General features: G+C 38.9%; 1 protein-coding gene across 5 annotated transcripts in view; it reads right to left on the reverse strand.

Moving 5' to 3' along the window:
• Nucleotides 1-12752, reverse strand: part of MAST2 (microtubule associated serine/threonine kinase 2) — a 152247-nt gene that overhangs the window by 25676 nt on the left and 113819 nt on the right. For all 5 annotated transcript variants that reach the window (XM_018072089.2, XM_018072085.2, XM_018072083.2 and 2 more), the window contains 6 exons: nt 9950-10051; nt 5951-6083; nt 4252-4313; nt 3511-3596; nt 1354-1562; nt 153-291 (listed from right to left, as the gene is read on the reverse strand). In XM_018072089.2, coding sequence (XP_017927578.2) covers nt 153-291; nt 1354-1562; nt 3511-3596; nt 4252-4313; nt 5951-6083; nt 9950-10051 — 731 coding nt within the window. The remainder of the gene's footprint in view (nt 1-152; nt 292-1353; nt 1563-3510; nt 3597-4251; nt 4314-5950; nt 6084-9949; nt 10052-12752) is intronic.

Consider the following 12752-nt stretch of genomic DNA (forward strand, 5'->3'; position numbering starts at 1 on the left):
CATCAGTAGCAAGAGACTCCACAAAATCTCCTACATGTGAGATGCCACTGAAGATCTCTACTGTCTCCACCTCCCCTGTCCCGTCACCTACAGAGAAAGCCCCTGAAGGATTAGCTCTGTCCCTCCACCTTCTGAGGGGGCTAAAGACTTACTTATCAGGTTTTAGGTCACGGTGAACAATCCCATAATTGTGTAGGTACTCCAAAGCCAGAACAGTCTCAGCAAAATACATCCTTGCCATATCAACAGGTAGGGCACCAATGTTCTTGAGAAGCGTAGCACAATCACCTCCTAGAAAAAGAGTGGCACAGGTGGCACAGTGAAATGGCAGATTTCAGGAAGAAAAAACAGCTATGGGTCTGCAAAACTAGATTAGACAAAGTTTTCTAAAGGCTGTATCTCTCAACCTGCTGAGAAAGGGCAGCTCATGACTGCTTGGCCTCTCTATAAATTCCTTTGCTTCCCACCACCAGGCTATTACTATCAATATAGAAATATACAGTTACTGATACAGTAATACAGTGATATATTATGTGTGGTGTGTATATACATTATATATACTAGCGTAGCAATATTCAAATATAATATAGTAATATACTATTTCTGATATGCAAGCTTCTTAAAGTAGTAAGTAAACACCTCTACGACTCCTAACTGGTTCTCCCAACACATGCAGAGGCAGCCATCCCTTTGGACACAGTGGCAGACATGGAAATAAGCCTGTGGATCCCTGATTCAGGTTCCTTAAGGAACATTGGCCACACATTTCATTTGACCTTCATCACTACTTGAGAAGAGGAATTATTATTAAAATTTTCTATTGTCAATACCTCTGGTTTCATTCCACTAATTTATCTGAAAGAGCACTGATACAATAACTATAAGCTTATTTCTCATCCAGCCAAGCAAGCGAGGCATAAGAAATTAATCCTATCCACCAGTGGAAAAATATTGCTTACAATAAGATATAGTGATAAAACAAAATTAAATTATATTCCAAAGGATAAGCAAAACAAACAAAAGAAAAACCCAACCCCAGCATAAAATAGCAGTTTATTTTTTGAAAGGCTGCTAAAGAACAAAGACTGTGTTTCTCAAAATGCCTTTTTCTAACTGCAATGCCAAGCAAACGTTATTATGGATCTTGCCGTGCCATCCCATAGGAGAGTGGGAGGATTTCTTTCCAGTGAGGACTGGAAAGTTCATGCTGACTTCTGACCTCAGCAGCTTTCTACACGTGGCTTTATGTTTGCTCAGCTCCACTGCAGCCATGTTGGATCAGTCTCAGGGATTCACACTGTGCAGCCATCCCACCTAAGGACCCTCGGCCGGCGTGGACAGTGACGGCCGTACCTTCCACGTACTCCATAACCATGCACAGGTGCCGCTTGGTCTCAAAGGAGCAGAACATGCTGACCACAAAGGGGTTCTCGGCAAACGTCAGGATATCTCTCTCCACAAAGGCCTGCTGGATCTGGTTTCTCAGGATTAGGTTCTGCTTGTTGATCTTCTTCATGGCAAAACGTTGACGGGTGGTCTTGTGCCGCACCAAATACACCGCCCTGGAAAACAACGTGCCAAGAGGAAAAGTTCCAGTTTCAGTTCAAGATGGTTTGTCGTGCTTTTAGGTTTGGAGTTCTTTGTGGTTTTCTTGGGGTTTTTTTTAAAACAAGGACTGTAACTGTTTTGAATGGATCTTAACAGAATTATCCATAACTCCATAAAGTCCCATTGCAGTGGCAAGCTTCCCTAGAAAAGAAGGAGCCCCATGATGCTTCCTTCCCAAAGCTACTCTGCCTTCCTGACTAAAGCAACATTTTTGGTGATGTGCCTAACAAGGAGGTATTTCAAACACAAATGTCACAAGCTTCCTTAAGCATCATTGCAGACAAACATGTATTTCTCAACATTACAGTCACCATTTCTCTTTAAAAAGTTGTCAAAAACGTATGGAATCAGCACAATTTCCTTCCAAGCTCCATAAAATTAATTTGATGCAGCACTGTCACTGGGGAATTCCTTCAGTAAAGTATCTCTTACATTTCTATCATTTGCAGATCATTAGATTCCTGCACATTAATAATACAGTTTGCAAATAAAATTTTCATCCAGTTTGCCTGCCTTATTGAATCAGTACTTGTTTCCTTTTCTCTGGAGTACATTACATTTAACATGGCATTGTGCCTCACCAGCAGCTGACTATAATATACACCCAGGATGAAGACAGATGTAACAGCTTCTCTCTCCCCTTTTACAAAGTTACATGGGGCTTGTGCAGAAATATGACTGAAAAGATGAAATCTTCATGTCTAATAATATGGCTCTTCAACATGCTCTGTTGTGTCTTCACTGACTAAAAACATCCTTACACTTTTTCCACATATAATTTTTAAAAAGTGAGTGGATGTTAACTAAGCACCCACTTCCACAAAACACTCAAGCACATGCTCAGATTTTGTTGTTATGACTTTCTAAGTATCACTGCTTTCCAGTAACAGCCTAATGACCTCACTGGTAAGGATTTACGAACTGCAAAGAGTAAGGAACTGTCTTTTAAAATTCTGGATAGGTTTGTATGAGCAGTTAAAGTTTTAACTGACTGAATTCATACTTGATTCTTCAATGGACAATAAAATCTAATGGCTTTTTTGAGCTCCTCACAGTAGATTTTCCCCAGTGCAATTCTAGCATTTCAAGTGCTCACAAACAGCTACATGTGTTATACATACAATTTGGAAGAATGGAAAAGCATAAACTACTTCTTCCTCAATATTACTGCTGTTTCAATCAATCATCAATAATATTTGCAGGTACAGAATCTTACCCTCACTCATTTAGCCTTTAACAAAATACAAGTCACAGAACTTAACAAGACAGCATGAAAGCCTTGATAAGCAGTAAACAAACTGCTGCAAAGTAATTTTATGAGTCATGGAACTACATTTTTTTTACTATTACTTAGGAAATCTCACGATAAACTAAGAGGCAACATTTTCCCTAGAGACAATGTTTAGAGAAAATGGTTTTGTCATCTCAAGCTAAGATGCTGAAGTGTCTATATTTTACCTACTTGTCATACAGAAATAGTGCAGAAATAGTTAATGGAAAACTAGGCTTGATGTATCAGCCAGGAAGGGCTTCAGAGAACTTGTGCCACAGAGGGACAAGAAAGCTTGTCCCTGAAAGCTTTAATGTAGGGCAACTAATTTTTACAAAAGATCCCTGAGCTGCAGACTGTGTCAGTTCAGCACAATGCAAGGACTCCACAGCCAGGAACTATGCCCAGGTACAGGAGTTGTTGTCTAAGAAACCCCAGGAACCTGAAAGAAACGGCACCTCCCAGAAGAATGCAGAAGATATGATGAGTGTGGAACCTCTGTAAGACCCGAGCAAAATTAATTTATGCTTTGGACCCAACAAAACGCAGGCATTTGTCAAACTTTGCTACAACCCTTCGCTGGGTAGGACAACAATAGCATTTTCTTCTGACGGAAAGCCTAAAAGCCTTACCCATAAGCACCATTACTGATCAGTTTAATAGTTTCAAACTCTTCTTCAGATGGAGTTTTCTTTGACTGGACAGAGGCCCCACGGCTCTGGGGAAACACAACAAGGAAATGGAAATCAGGAGCAGGAATGACTTCATTCTATATATTTTTTTTTTCCTTTTCTTCTTTAAGCACCATTAACTCCAACTCAATCCATTTCTAAACTCCTGGAGTCCTCAGCTTTAGGACAACTGCCTGTATCCTTAGGGTGCTTGCGGATTCCCTCCACAATTATTAGCACAAAAAGTCAGTGGGCTATAAGATTCAGGCCCTTCCTCAATATTACATAAAAAAAAAAAAACAATAAAATGAACAACTAAGAAACCTAGCAAGTTACACAACTGAATTTTTCTAGTGCTTTTTATTTAAGTCAACTCTCTTCCATACGCATCACATTGCACAAATGTAGATATAAAGAATTCCTCCAGATGATTTCTATTTGTAAAAATATAATATAAAAAAAAAAAATCAAGAAAACTTGGTGATAACGCCTGTTTGCATCTTTTAAGCATTTCACCACCACTGTGTAAAGATTTCCACATTTTTATGAGTGCATATTCTAGTTGTAATATGTGCTTTTAAATGTCAGCACTTTTTTTTTTAATTAAAATTACTCTGCATTATAATTAATTCTTTACTGTAGACTACTTCTTTTCATAGAAAAAAAAAAGTGCTAGACAGAGTGAGTGTATTATTGCTTTACCTCGACTGAATCATCTGTCTCAGGAGTGTCTGGGCTGTCATAGCTATTCAGCTGGGCCATTTCTGAAAAGAAAGAGGAAAGATTACTCCTAATGATCTCAATCAAACAGTATTCTCTTTGTTTATACAAGAAAAACAAGATTTTAAGAGGTGCTTGTAGATGATGAAGGACATTCTTCCCCTCTGTAAAAAGTCACCCCAATTATACAGCGATAACCTTTAACATCTTGTGCGCTGCAGGCAGTATTTTATAGAGAGATGAATATAATTAATTGCTCTTATTTCAGCCTGACTTATTCTACATGGTTTCTATAATAAGTAAAAGCAATAAATGCACGTTTGGGGAAACTGCTGCCTAGTTAATATTAAAACCTAGTCCATACCTATATGTCTGCATGTGGCCTGGTGGCACCTCTGTGCTCCAGAAAGAAAAACCATCACATTTCAAACTGTGGTCCCTACATGAGACAGGTCTGATTCTGCAAAATGCTGAGCAGCAGCAAAGTGGGAGAAAGTCAGTTAGTTTAGGTTACTCAGCTGTCGTAGGAGATGCTGTAAACTTTGCAAACCCAAATCCTACGGTAACTACTAGTCTCTGAACAGACATCACTGACATTTCTGGGTGCCCTCCTTACAGAAAGGAAATGAGGCACCTTGACATCTCCACACATTTCTAAAGAAAATTTGTCTTTAGTAAGGGGAATTAGCAATGGAAAGGTTCTCTCCCATGACAGGGATCAAAGGAAATTTCCCTTTAATGTCAGATTTCAACAAATGCTATTAAATTGCATTTAGCAATCTTTGGTAGAAATTTTCCCAAAGAGCTCTTCACTTGAAGTCAACCTGTCACTGTCATTCCAGTAAACACTGCAGAAGTTAAACTAGTCCTAGCCAGACTACTAATTTATGTTAATATTATGCTCTCTTGAGATAGCAAAAAGTATGGTTAGATCACTGAAATATTCCACAGTAACTTCCAGTCTCTGTCACACTTTCTATTGTTGCTGAACACGCTGTGAATGCTCGGAAAACTTGTCATTTCAGCTAGAAAACTGCCAGGCAGAAATATTAACTCACTAATTCTAAAGTTAAGCTCATTTGGGCCAAGGCATGTTTATATTAAATTTACCAGAGGCAATTCTGGTAGCTAGCAGAAAGGCTGTTTCTGTCCTTACATTACCCTCTTTGGTTTAGTTGCCATGCAACATGTAAAAACACAATCTCACCTCCACCTAAAAATTCATGCTAATCTTGGTTTCTCGTGGAAAATCACAACAAACACACTTTTCCCAGAGAGGACAACCAAGTGGGATGACAAGATACTTTCCAACCAGGCCACTAGCAGGCAGGCAGATCATAAAAATAACAGGTAAAATTAACTTTTACTGTCCAACAGCACAGGGAAAACAGTTATATCATAAAGTCATTTTCTAGCATTGTTTCAGCTACAATACAGGGAGACATTATTAACATCATAAGTAAAGAACTGTCACTGTTGATGTGCAATCCTTATCCCAGCAACATTCCTTTGGGACATGGGGCTGGAAAGGACAGTCCAGAGTTTGAGAGCAAACAGGAAAATAAAGAAAAATGGCCTAGAAATTAAAGCAATAAAATAAAACCCTCCTTCAGTTATGTAGTGACCAGGAGATCTGGCTATCCTTTCAACAGTTTGGAAAGAACAAAACAAGAGTTCTTACCCTCCAGGGGATCCCTGGTGAGTCCCAGTTGGCTGATAATATAACGAGGAATGTCGCATTTAATTCCTTGCCCTTCCTTGGCATGGCCTTCTGCAGCTTCTAACAAATGGTAGAACTCTTCAGGATCAAACTCCTACAGCAAAGCAGCGAGAGAAACAGAGAGAGGTAAATAATGCAGCTTCACAATTATGAAGGTAAAGGTTTCTCCTCCAAACAGGAGATTCCTCAGAAACTCTCTTCCCACTCTGCTCTGCAAAAACAACAGACAGTTAAATCCTGCTGGGTGTCCACTGGCTTAGATCTGCAAACCAAAACAGGACAAAGACTGTAGGGACTTTTTACAAAGCAAGCCCAAACTATCAGATAAAATGGTCTTGATAATGTAAGCATCAGTGTGGACACACCTCCCAGTTTTGCCACACTGAGATGTGACAGGGAAAGGTCTGTTATGAGGACTGAGGCACCACCTTTTGCCACCTCTATCTGACAGGTGACTTAGCACAACATAAACCTTTCCTGCTGTCAGATGTCACTTCTGATCAAACCACATCCCCACCCAATCCTGTAAGTGTCCCAACCTTAGCAATTGCTAATAAAATTATTAATAAAAAAACAATTGCTATTTTAACATAGTACAGGATCACCTTAGGAACTCAGTCTTGGTGTATGTGATCTCTAAGGCCAGGAAAGGTTATAGAAGGTGTGATCTCTTTTACTGGACTAACAGATACAAGAGGAAATAAAAGAAAGGTTTGGGCAGCAGGAGCAGCCTGCTTAGAAGCAAGCTCACTAGTTAACTTTAGCTTTCCCCTACAAACCTCATCATTCATCAGCAATAAGTAGCTTCACCGAGTTTCTTCAAATATTTTCCAGTGAAATGGGATAAAAGGGGAAGAGTTACACACACAGCTGTGAGGGCATCAGTAAAGAATTGATGTGAGTGTGGTCAGCAGCATAAGAGAAAAGAGAGCACAGAACTGCAAACAAGAAAAGGAAATTAGAGAATGTAATGATGTCAAGATATTTGAATGGTTAGAGAAACAGAACAGATGCACTTTTCCGTGATTGCTCCAAGTAATGCTGCTTGGATAGATGCTGTCACCAAAGACAGTAACAATGCAAGAAACAAAGTTCCTTCTGAATTCTTCTGGAAAAGGATTAATCAACACACTCAGAACTGGCAGAGAGCAGGAGCCAGACCAGAAAGAGATGGTCAACAGTGCAATACAGAGAGCAAGGTGAAAGGGACGTTGGAGTCAAGAAAGGACTCTTCAAGGTACAATTGCAAATCATTTATTGGTGAGTAAAGGACAGAATTAAAAAAAAACAAACTTGGTGACAAAAAATTAAAACATTCAAAAATTAAGAAATTAAATAAATTCCTGTTTTGGTTTCTTTATAGTAGATTTAATCATTTAAATACAGAAGAATGATCCCTACTATGTAGAGGCAGATGCTACGGTAAAATAAACTGAAAAAAGAATAAATTAGACACTTTTTCCCAAAGCTAGTTTCAGAGATGCACAAAACACATTATTGTTTTCTTGAAGCCCCAGAGATTCACTCTGTCAATAAATGTTTCACAGCCCAACAGGTAAACAAAGACTGAAGCCAAATAGCTTAAGTTTAGAATATTTTAATGCCTTCAACTCCATTAAAACAATCACAACCATCACAAGCATTGCTTATATGGTCATTTACTTACAAGAAAGAAAGAAGAAGAAGCTGTGTTACTGAAATTAACCTCAATATTAAATTGTAGAAAAAATGTTTATAAATTCACATATAATTGAAGTTAAAACTTAAATTACAAAAGTATATAAAAACAAAAATGAGATGTAGTTCTCAAAAGCTATTTAAATGGTTGACTATCCATTACTATATTTCTTGTTTTATGGGATAAAAGGAACATTAATATTTAATTCTTCGTGTCACCAGATTAAAATATGTATTTGGAAAAAAAAATGCTAGAAAGGCAATGCAGGTTAAAAAAAACAAGGAAGGCTAACACAGAGATCCAAATATTATTTTTATACTTTGGACTCCAGCCACTTCATTGTCAAGGTTGTCACCACATACTTTGGAATTCATTACTCAAATCTCAGTGATTTCGCTGCTTCCACCTGCTCCCACTCACTTTACAGAACATCAGGTGCATAAGACATAGAGGAACCTGGAGACACTGATTTGCAGCTAAGAGGTGCCTTGAGTTTGGAACTCTAAGCAAGTATAGAGATGGATGCATAAAATTCACTGAAGTTTCATGTTTTCCTAGATGATGTGTTACTGTTAGAGTGTACACAAGCATAAATGACAGCGGTGAATGCAGCAAATACAACCACGGTAAGTTTAAATTTGTCTCCTTTCTTCACTGTCTTCACTTCAAAAAAAAAAAATTGAAGAAGTGCTGGAAGATAACTGAAGTCACAAAAAGTCATCTAAATCACAAAAATGGTTTTGAAAATCAAAGAACTCCCAGTCTGAATGGAGGTGAGCACAGGATTTTCAATGTAATCTGGGAGACTTCTTGAATAAGTAAGTGTAGGCTTCTATCTTGCTGGTTGTGCAGCCTACTTCATCACTGACAGTGGTCTTCCTTTTACTGCAGGGTTCCCAGCAAAGCAATCCATCTGATGGGCATGGAGGAGGACCAAGAGAACCCTCCAGAAGTCTACTCGTTCTTAGGACCTTTGCAGGTGTTTCCAAAAACTGGCACCATCGGAAAGACTTGACCACTCTTGTCGACTTTGTCAAAGAAATCTCTGCAAAACTCATCCATCTTTAGTGACTCCAAGGATAAAGTCACCCATGGACTTTATCATGAATGCCCTCAACATTCTTCACATGTTAACTGTGCATTTATACCCAGCCATGGATTCCTAATCTAGCCAACTTCTCTAATGACTGAAACAAATGTAGCATCTCTGCCATTTTAATGTCCAGAAAGAACCACCATGTGTGTGCTTTGACACACCAGGGAATTTCATCCTGTCATTAAATAAGTTTCCACTGTAGGTTTGTGACACCTTCTCCAGCACTCTCATAATTTTTGCTGACTCTTCCCTATACTCTAAACCACTTTTTCAACATCCTTTTGAAATGCAGTCACTGAACTGACTCCTATAACCAAAACCCACCACATAGCTGTGTATACAAGAGGCCTGAACACCTCTTCCCATATATATTCAAGATTTATATTAACCCTCTTGCTGTGGTATGACAGTGAGAATGAGTGTTCACGCTGTTTCTCCTCTGTACCTAGAAAATATTTTTGGAGTTGCAGGACTTCAGGACACAGTGGACTATTTCATTGGGATTGCCTAAACACTTTTCACCATTTTATAGAATTAAATTAAAAAAGACATTCTTATTAACCAAATTAAGTTGTTTAAAAAGCAGTGAGACTTGCTTTCGCACAAATTCCAATAGCACCAAATAGGATTTCAAACCCAGGCTTCTAAATCTCCTCGGATCTCACACTCCTCTGTCCCACTGCGTGATCACAGCTGGGAAAACCTGGCACCAAGTTTCCCTTCAATTGCTTGGTCTACAGTAAGGGTTTGAGTCCAAAAGCCCAAACACCATTTATATAATGGTAGGGAACTTCTTCCTCAGTGACAGATCTTCCTTAGCACGGTGTTTTGGACACCGTACTCACACCATACATTTGTTTACAGGCTCCTTACTGTAGCTACCAACAACAGAAGGAAAATCCGGTGGCATCAAATAGCATGGAATAATGCCAACAGCTACATCAGGCCCCTCCATAAACTTTACACCAAAATATAATTTAGCTGCAGTTGCAGCTGACAGTCCAGCAGAGAGATGCTTCCATATTAACTCAAAAGACACGTAGCACTTCTTCTTTTTTTTTTTTTTTTTAAATATCAATTTATTTTACATCAACATTTTAATGAGAATTTAAAGCTTTCTCTTGAAGGCTTGGTGCTCCTTATCGCCTCAAACACAGGCCACTCTTTAGATCCTGCACACACTTACCAGGCACTCGAGCAGCCGAGCTGGCCGAGCAATGATAATCATCAGCTTCTTCACCAGCTGGGTGACGAAGGCGACCTCGGAGCTCTCGGATCGCTCGTGGGCCTGTGGAGAGCAGAACATCACATTACAGGCTCAGCACTGAACTCCTCGTTTCTGTGTGCCAGGTGATGAACACAGAGCAATCCCCAGCTCAGCGACCATAACTCAGCAGCAGAAGCGTGACTTGAGTCAGGGCAGGCAATGAGCTGAGCTCAGCCAAGTCACATAGAGCTTTTCCATTACAACTGACTCCTATTATCATGCAAGAGATATTTCAAAGGCTCTATTTGCATTATATCATCTATCAATTATATTAGATACAATGTGGCTTTAGTTTATTTTTTTAAATGAGAAGGGGAATACTGATTTTTTTCAATTTTACCTTCCAGGCAATACTGACATCTAGGTAATGACTAACAGCCACACATATTTCTAGGTTTTACTGTCAGCTAGAATTTGAACTACTTCTGTTCATCATCAAGAAAAACTTAACTTCAGTTTCTCCTTTTTTAATTTTATCAATCCTGTTGAACAAATGCAGCACTGCATTGCATGCCATGTAGGACCAAGCAGACAAGCAAAGCAAAGAGCATACAGAAACTTAATTCAGAGGATTTACTCCTGCCTGTTACTTTACCAGATTTCAGTAAAAATTCAAGGCTTAGTTTCAAGATATATGCATGTGTGTGTGTGTGTGTGTGTGTCTGAGACAGTGTCTTTTTATAACAGTGAACATACTAAAATAATTTAAACAAAAAAAAAAACCACAACACAAAAAGTCCCCCAAGGACAAATTTGAACAAGCTCCCCAAATTACTCTTCTTTTGCTGAAGCACACAATGGTTACATTATGAGTCCTGGAGCAGAAATAAAATAGTGTTTCATTGCAGAGTGATAAAAAGGTGGTTCCAATGACATGCAAAAACTCTTAAAGTATAGTTATTTTTCTCCCAGGTTTCCCCAATTATGCTTTAACACAGTCACAAATATAGAGTTCAGAACTTAACCAGTGAGGTTTTGCTGGCAATGAGCCCCTTGCTTATAGGAATGATATTCTGTCAACAAGGATGCAAGCAGTAATAAAATAAAAGGTTCATTTAGCATTGTTCACTAGCACCGCCTAAGAAAAAGAAGTCTGAGAGGTCAAATCACAAGTGGTGATCACCTAAAAGAACAATAAAAACACAGGAAAGCCAAAATTCAGAGCTATAAATACACAGGCAGCATTTTAAACAATATATCTCTGATACTTTGCTATCAAAAAAAAAAATAATTAAAAAGTTCATTATTACTCATTTTGACAGAGGTCAGAATAGAAATGTTGATTGTCTCCTTCTGCACTGATTAGCTGGGGCTAGAATTTTAACCTTGAAAAGAACAATGTATGTGCTAGTTCATTACCTAAAAACATCAGAGATCCTTCCTGGCTATAGAGCCTTAAAAAATGGATTATTTTGAAAGTATTGAAATAAGTTGTAGGGTTTTTTCCCCTAACTAAAAGGTATTTTCTAATTATAAAATAGAAAATAATCACAACGAAGATTATTAGTATTCACTTTGTGTCCTCTAATGCATTATGCAAACTTATAAGTTAAAATATGAATTCTAGAAAGAAATTAATGCTTTCATATTTGAAAAGCCATTCCAGATCACCAGGGGTTAGCTGCATTGAAATTAATAAATAAAACATCAACAACTTTTTATTATTTGAAATATGAGCCATGCGATTGGGAAGTCCTTTTCTTCCCCTCTACATAGGTTATATTATGTAAAAATATAATAGAACAGATATAATTCATCATTTTGCATCCATTTATATTGTTAAAGTGAACCTCAGTCTTTTAAATCAAGTCCTTTTGTTTTCTCCTTTTCTCATCTATGACAATTCAGGCAAAATAACTTAAAAACGTAACTAATTTAATCAGGTGTCTGTTTTGAAAATGAAAAGTCAGACCATGACTGCCAAATGATACAGAAAAGCAAAAGGAAAAAAAAAAATAATTACAAAAACCAAACACAACTTGTAACAGCCACTCAGCCATCATCTCTGCACAGCGCTGCTCTTCCAAGATCCTCAGGAAAACTGCCTCTTCTTCTTTCCTCCTCACACAGGACAGCCCAGACATCCCTACAGACGTCTTGTTACAGCCTGTCCCAGGGCCAGAGCCTGGGATCCGGAGGGTTACTCAGCCAAGCACTGCCTGCCACCTCCACGTGCCGGGTACCAGACGTGCCACCTCACCCACAGTTCCCCATGAGGACACGCTTTGCCTGAAATGATGCTGGTGGCATTTCAGGGTTTCCCCCCACACACACTCCACCTCCCAAGGGGAGGAGGGAGAGGCTGATGGGGTTGTGGGGAGAGGCTGATGCCATTCCTGCACACACTGCCAGTGACACGTGTACGGGAGGTAGCGAGGGCTAATTTACAAACCCATTGCCTTATCTGAAGGACCCATCCGTCACTAACTGTAGCTACTGGGGCATGAAATTAAAATCACTGTCCTCCCCTGGGGTTCAGCAGGACCAATAGCTGGGATATATGCAAGTCACAACGCTGTAATTGAGCTAATATACTGATGGAAACCAAAACAATAGACCTGCAAAAGCCAAGAACCAATAAATTTACACTCAGGCTCCTATTAAGAAAGCAATCCCAATCAGAATATCCATTTGCACACGTGCACCATCAGTCACTGCAGTACAATACTTACACCTTCCCCTGTTTCTTTTGTTCCATGCACAGAAACACCTGTAATCCTTC

Source organism: Manacus vitellinus, unplaced genomic scaffold, assembly GCF_001715985.3.
Source record: "Manacus vitellinus isolate BGI_N305 unplaced genomic scaffold, ASM171598v3 scaffold_21_pilon, whole genome shotgun sequence".
In the NCBI taxonomy this organism is placed as follows: domain Eukaryota; kingdom Metazoa; phylum Chordata; class Aves; order Passeriformes; family Pipridae; genus Manacus; species Manacus vitellinus.